At 60.0% G+C, this 6,173-nt stretch overlaps 1 protein-coding gene across 1 annotated transcript; it reads right to left on the bottom strand.

Annotated features, from left to right (window-relative positions):
* Positions 1 to 1,185: 1,185 nt before the first annotated feature.
* On the bottom strand, positions 1,186 to 4,676 carry LOC136510365 (uncharacterized). The gene is made up of 5 exons (XM_066504843.1): positions 4,537 to 4,676; positions 2,764 to 3,142; positions 1,873 to 2,302; positions 1,430 to 1,614; positions 1,186 to 1,290 (listed from the first exon to the last, which is right to left on the bottom strand). The coding sequence occupies exons 1-5, from the start codon at positions 4,674 to 4,676 to the stop codon at positions 1,186 to 1,188; spliced, it is 1,239 nt and encodes a 412-aa protein (XP_066360940.1).
* Between the last annotated feature and the right edge of the window lie 1,497 nt (positions 4,677 to 6,173).

Below are 6,173 nucleotides of genomic sequence, written 5' to 3'. Positions count from 1 at the left end.
ACTACCACCACATTCGTGTGGCCTGGTCGACCGTAGGACACCCTAGGACAAACGACCAAGTAGAACGTGCCAACGGCATGATCCTACAGGGCCTCAAGCTGAGAGTATACAACCGGTTGAAGAAATTTGGCAAGAAATGGCTTGCCGAACTCCCGTCGGTCATCTATAGCCTGAGGAACACTCCGAGCCGAGCTACGAGGTTCACACCGTTCTTCCTGGTCTATGGAGCTGAGGCCATCCTCCCCACTGACTTGGAGTACAGTTCCCCGAGGCTACAGGCCTACAACGAGCAAAGCAACCACACTACCCGCAAGGACGCCCTCGACCAACTGGAGGAAGCCCGAGATGTTGCGCTGCTACATTCGGCCAAGTACCAGCAAGCCCTACGACGCTATCAAGCCTAGCGCATTCGAAGCCAAGACCTGAAGGTGGGCGACCTAGTGCTAAGACTGAGGCAGAGCAATAGGGGCCGCCACAAGCTGACCCCGCCATGGGAAGGGCCGTACATCATCGCCCAAGTGCTAAAGCCCGGGACCTACAAGCTAGCCAATGAGAAGGGCGAAATCCTCACCAACGCTTGGAACATAGAATAGCTACGTCGCTTCTACCCTTAAATTTCCAAGCATTGTGTACGTTGTTTCTCGAAATACAATAAAGAAGCGTTCTTTAGTTATTCTAATTTTTCGAGAAACCCCCCGAACCTATCGATGGGGGATTAGCGTTACGATAACGCTATAAGGGAGACTCAGCTCTGCCTCTGCAGAACCGAGCCTCCCTCGGGGGCTAGAAAGGGGGACCCCCCTAAGTCCCAGGCACCATTTTTAATCATTTTTCAAAAAAATTTCTACGCCAAACTCTCTAGCGTACTCTGACAAATCAATTGTAAAAAACCTAAGGACCAAAAGTCTGTCTTAGGGCCAAAAGGCCGACCGAGCCACGAGACGGCCTATGCCTCTGGGCTATGGCACTCCCTCACCACCTTTTCCCCGAGGGGCAGCTTAGGTTCCGAGGAAGTTTTTTGCAAATGATATGTTCAGAAACGAGACAGAGGGCAGAGGCTCAGAAATACAATAAAAACGATTAAAAAGCGTAGACACATAAGTACTTTAAAAAAGGCCTCAACAGCCACAAGCGTCATGGTATGATAATAATCCTAATCTGTTTACATGGCCCCTCTGGCCTAGGTCAAGGCTCAGGGTCTCCAGCATTGGCAGACGGCATGGGAGGAACCACCTCCTCTTCGAACAGCTTGGCCAGCGCCGTGCCAGGGCCCTCAGCCACCTCCATCAGCTTCGTGACCTCTGCATTGGCCAGCTAAGACATAGCCATCACTGATGGCCTCGAGGTCGATGCCAGCATAGTGCGAGGAGACGACGGCCAGGGCGCGCTTGACGCCCATGTGCAATGCCTCCCGGAGTCGCTCACGCACTTGGCCGCTCAACGCGATCAGGCGGCTCCCAAGGGAGCTACTCGACTCAGCCCCACCAACCTCTAGGGCCTCGTAGGCGGTACGGGCAGTGCTCTGCAGCGCGTTGTGCTCCCTAATCTCAGCCTCGAGCACTGCCTGCACTTCAACAGAGGCCTCAGCTGCTCGAAAGATCTCCTTCTCCAACCCTGCGCCAAGACAAATAGGATGGGGTTAAGCACAAAATAAGCCAAACAGGGGCAAGGGCCTATGGGACTCACCCTCAGCTTTCTCTTTCCAGCGCTGGACCTTGACCCGAGAGGCCTCGGCTTTCTCTTTCCAGCGCTGGACCTCGACCCGAGAGGCCTCGGCTGCCCTGGAAGCCTCCTTCTCTAGCTCTGCATCACGTCGGGGAGTTAGGGGTCGAACGCAAGAAAAACAAATAAAACAAGGGGAACAGGACTCACCCTCGGCCTTTCCCTTCCAGACTAAAGCCTCAGCCCGGGAGGCCTCGGCCACCTTGAGGGCCTCCGCTAGGGTGCCTTTCGTTAGCAGGTGCGCGCCCTGCTCCGCCCCCAGCTGTCCAGTGATGGCTTTGGCAGAGGCCGTCGCTTCTTCAGCCTGGGACCTGAAGGTGTCCCGCTCACCGGCCACCCAGGTCAGCTCCTCCTCTAGCTCTTTGATCCACGCCACCAAAGGGGCGGCCTGCTCTCGAGCCATGGCCGCCTTAGCCTTCATATCAGCACAGCGAACGCGGAGGTCCTCCACCTCCACGCTCCACACTGACAGAAGCTTGTTGGCATTGGCGAGCAAGTCCTTCTGCTGCCGGAGCTGGTCCCAGACGTCCCTCTCTTGTCGGAGGAATAACAACTTCCTGAGGGACCAGGCCTCGAGCTCCTAGATAGGCAGAATGGACATCAAGCGCTGCGAGAAAACTTAGGAAAGAGACGACACCGCACGAGAAAAGAAGGCATGTACCTGGGCAATGCTAGGCAGATCGTCAGCCATGATGGACAGCGCTGTCCACAGTGACCACTCTGCCAGCTGGCGGAATTGCTCGAAGGAGCCCCAGCGCCCCCCTCGGCTGCGTCCTCGAGGGCGAACAGAGGCTCCCCCTCAGGGTCGTCCCAGCTCCGCCACAATACACGCGGGTGATCCCACCCGCGGGGCTCGGGTTGTACCAGCACGAGGGCTGAGCTTCCCTCGCCAGAAGTCAGAGCTGGCTGCTCCACGGTGCTGGCCGCCTCGGCATCTGCCACCTCCTTCCCCCGGGAAGTATCGTCGGAGGAGATCGAATGGACCTCCGCTTCCCAGGCGCTCTCCTACGACGATGGCAGGTCTTGGATCGGGGGCGGTACTGAGGCTGGCCCCACCCCCATCTCCGCATCCTGGCCCGCCGGCTCCACCATGCCCAAACTAGCCTCCGCCGCCTCGACCCCTGCAGCCCAGGGAGCCCCGATGCCCGCCACTTCGGCCTCCAAAGCCCTGAGGGCCCTGGCCTCTATCGCTTCGGCCTCGGAGGTCCTAGGGGCCTCGACCTCGCCCTCGGTGGCCTCAATGACTGGGGGCGCCTCGGCTTCATCTGACACGTGGGCCTCAGCCTCGCAGGGCGTAGGCGCCTCCTCCCCCGCTTGCTTCATGGCCCCCTCGGCAGCCTCTCCTTGGGCGGGGGAGCTAGTGCTCACCTTGAGCGCCTTACGTGGCGCCAAGGCTAGCGCCTCCGCCTGACGCTTCCGGCTGAAGACAAAGCACTCACAGGGTTAGCATACGGCCAAAGAATGAGCGGGAAATGCTGCAACTCCACCAACAAAACACTTACCTCGAATAGGGACACAGCTGCTTCGGCACTGCATCCCTCCTCCTCTGTAATGGCGGTGGCGGCGGCGGTGGTGGCGGCGGTGGCACGGCCTCTGTGTCCACCGGTGCTGACCGGCCTTTGCTGGACTCTGGCGCCCCCTCAACCCTCTGCGGAGGTGGTTGCGCCACCCCCACCGTCGCCTACTCCACCTCTGCCGTCGAGCCCACCGGGCTGACGGCACGCTTCCCTAACGCCCGTGCCTCGAGCGCATCGGCCTTGGCCCCAGGGCGGGCTATCACCGGCCCCGAGGCATCCTCTCCTCCTCCTCCTAGAAACACCGGGCTGCTCGCCAACGCCCCAAACGCCGTCCCCCTGATGTCAGGGAGAAGGTCTAGGATACCCCGCCCTGCCTTGCTCTCGTCATCGCTCGAGGAATCCGACAACGACAGTGACAGAGACGGTTCCACCGAGAGACCCTCGTGCCTCTGATGCCGGCGATGTTTCTCTAGCTCTTCGCGCTCAAGGTTCTTCCTCTTGCGCCTGGCCTCCTTGGCGTCCTTCCGCTTCTTCTGCGCGTCGGCGTGCGCCCGGTTCACCGCCCGCCGCTCTACGTCCTTGGGAACGGGTGGCGGGGAGGCTCACACATCCCTCATCCCCTGTAGGAACGGTGAACACAAATAAGGGAACAGGAAAATGCGAGGAGCAAGGAGGCCTCGGGGGCCGCAGCGGCGCGTGACTTACCAGAGAGAGGTACCCCCGCGACGGGCGCATCGCGAACGGGGTCAGACCACCGCTCCTCAGCCGCCCCTCCACCGTCTCTCTCACTCGACGTAGAATCTCCTCATCAGAGAGGGCGATGGTGGACATCCGGATGCCCTCGATCGTCTCATCCGGTGTCATGTCGAATAGACGCTGCCGCCGAGCCATCAGCCGCAGCACCCTCCGGCGGTGGAAGGCCACCACGACCACAGCCACTGTAAGGCCATGGCTGCGCAGCCTCTCTAGCCCCTCTAGGAGCGGCTGCAGCTTGGGCTGATCAACCACCGGGACGCCGTACCTCCACTTCTCCGGCTGGCTCTCCATGACCCGCCCGGTGTAGGGGGGAAGTCCGCCGCCGTCGTTGCGGAGGTAGAACCAGCTGTTGTACCAGCGACGGTTGGACGACGCGAGCTGGGCCAGGATGTAGAGGAGCTGCCAGTCTTGGCGCACTTGGAGAGTGCAGCCGCCGGCCCTCATCGCCTTCTGCGTGCCCATCGTGCCCGTCGGCTTGGTGGTGAGCCCTACCCGGAAGAGGTGGAGCCACAGCTCCTAGTGGGGGGCAATGCCCAGGTACCCCTTGCAGACGGTGATGAAGATGGCCACCTGCGTGATGGAGTTAGGGTTGAAGTTGTGGAGATCCATGCCGTAGTAGTGCAGGAGCATCCACATGAACCAGTCCACCAGCAGGCCAAGACCGCGCTCATGGAAGGCCATGAAGCTCACGATGTAGCCATCGTGCGACCTCGGCTCCGGCTCGCCCCCCGGAGCAATCCACTCTGGTCTGCTGGGGTCAGTAACCGGGCGGAGGAGGCCGTCATCGACGAGCGACTACAGTGTCTCTGTAGACATGTCGGACGGACCCCAAGGATCCGCCTAGAGGACAACAGTGCCACCGGCCATGGGTGCGGTGGAGAATGCGGCTATGGCGGTAAGGTCCTCTCCCCCTTCTCCCTTCTTCTCCCCGGTGCTCTCTGTTCTTAGCGACGGCTCGAGGGTAGAAAAGGCGAATGCAGGCAAGGTAAGGGGGAGAGGGGCGAGGCTCATCACGTATTTATGCGGGAAGGGGGCGAAATGGATGGGCGACAAAACTAGGGAAGTTTCCCTCAGATTTGGCGCAGTTAATCCAGATCCGATTAAACCGCCCACGCGCCCACCTTTCCCTTATTAATCGTGCACGCACAGTAACATCCCATCCGCTGACATCGCATCGCATCCAACCGTAGCGACGGCAGGCGCCGTTCTGTCTCCCTGAGAAACCGCCTCAAAAGGTGCACCTACTGTTGTCAGTCAATGGGAGGGGAATATCCCCCACCTAATTCCTTTCAGACGAAGGAACTAGGCACTAAGCCCGTTACGGTCCAGGGGTTCGAAGGCTGGGCCCCCGTGGGTCTCGACAGCCACCCCAGGACAACAGAGTCAGGGATGACTATGGGTGAGCCTGTACATGGCCAAGGCCTAAGCAAGCGACTACTTGGGATGCCCTAAGTCTTGTCCGAGACCGGCAGGGAGGTCTCTGAATGGGATCCCACCGCAGGGAGGCACCGAGCCCCCGAGGCCAATCAAACGGCCCTGGGACCCACTAGAGAAACCCTCTAGTATTTTTGGAGTGTGTCTCTGGACCACCTGCTGACCCCTATCGAATGGGGTACGGGCCTCCACTTGGACTTACCCGATAACAACTCACCGGAGATGTCACTGCTCGCGCCCACCGAGGGTAGCCTGGCGTACTCCACCCCTCCTTCCGAACGAAAAGGATGCACAAGGGCCGCACCAAAAAAGACAGGGAAACTCCTGACCGCCCTCTTGCTCCGTGCAGAGGCTTGGGGGCACTTCCTGCAACCAAACCGAGACCCAGTGACCCAAACTCGCACTCGGGGGCTCGGCAAACAACCCCTCCTTTCAAACGAAAAGGATGCGCGAGGGCCGCACCAAAAAAGATAGGGAAACTCCTAACCGCCCTCTTGCTCCACGCAGAGGCTTAGGGGCACTTCCTGCAACCAAGCCGAGACCCAGCGACCCAAACTCACACTTGGGGGCTCGGCAAACAACCCCTCTTTCCGAATGAAAAGGATGCGCGAGGGCCGCACAAAAAAGACAGGGAAACTCCTGATCACCCTCTTGCTCCACGTAGGGGCTCGGGGGCACTTCCTACAACCAAGCCGAGACCCAGCGACCCAGACTCACACTCGGGGGCTCAGCAAACAACCCCTC

This window comes from Miscanthus floridulus, chromosome 16, assembly GCF_019320115.1.
Source record: "Miscanthus floridulus cultivar M001 chromosome 16, ASM1932011v1, whole genome shotgun sequence".
NCBI classification, from domain to species: Eukaryota; Viridiplantae; Streptophyta; class Magnoliopsida; order Poales; family Poaceae; genus Miscanthus; species Miscanthus floridulus.
The sequence above is the reverse complement of the archived record's forward strand: the minus strand, read 5'-3'. Positions and strand labels throughout refer to the sequence as shown.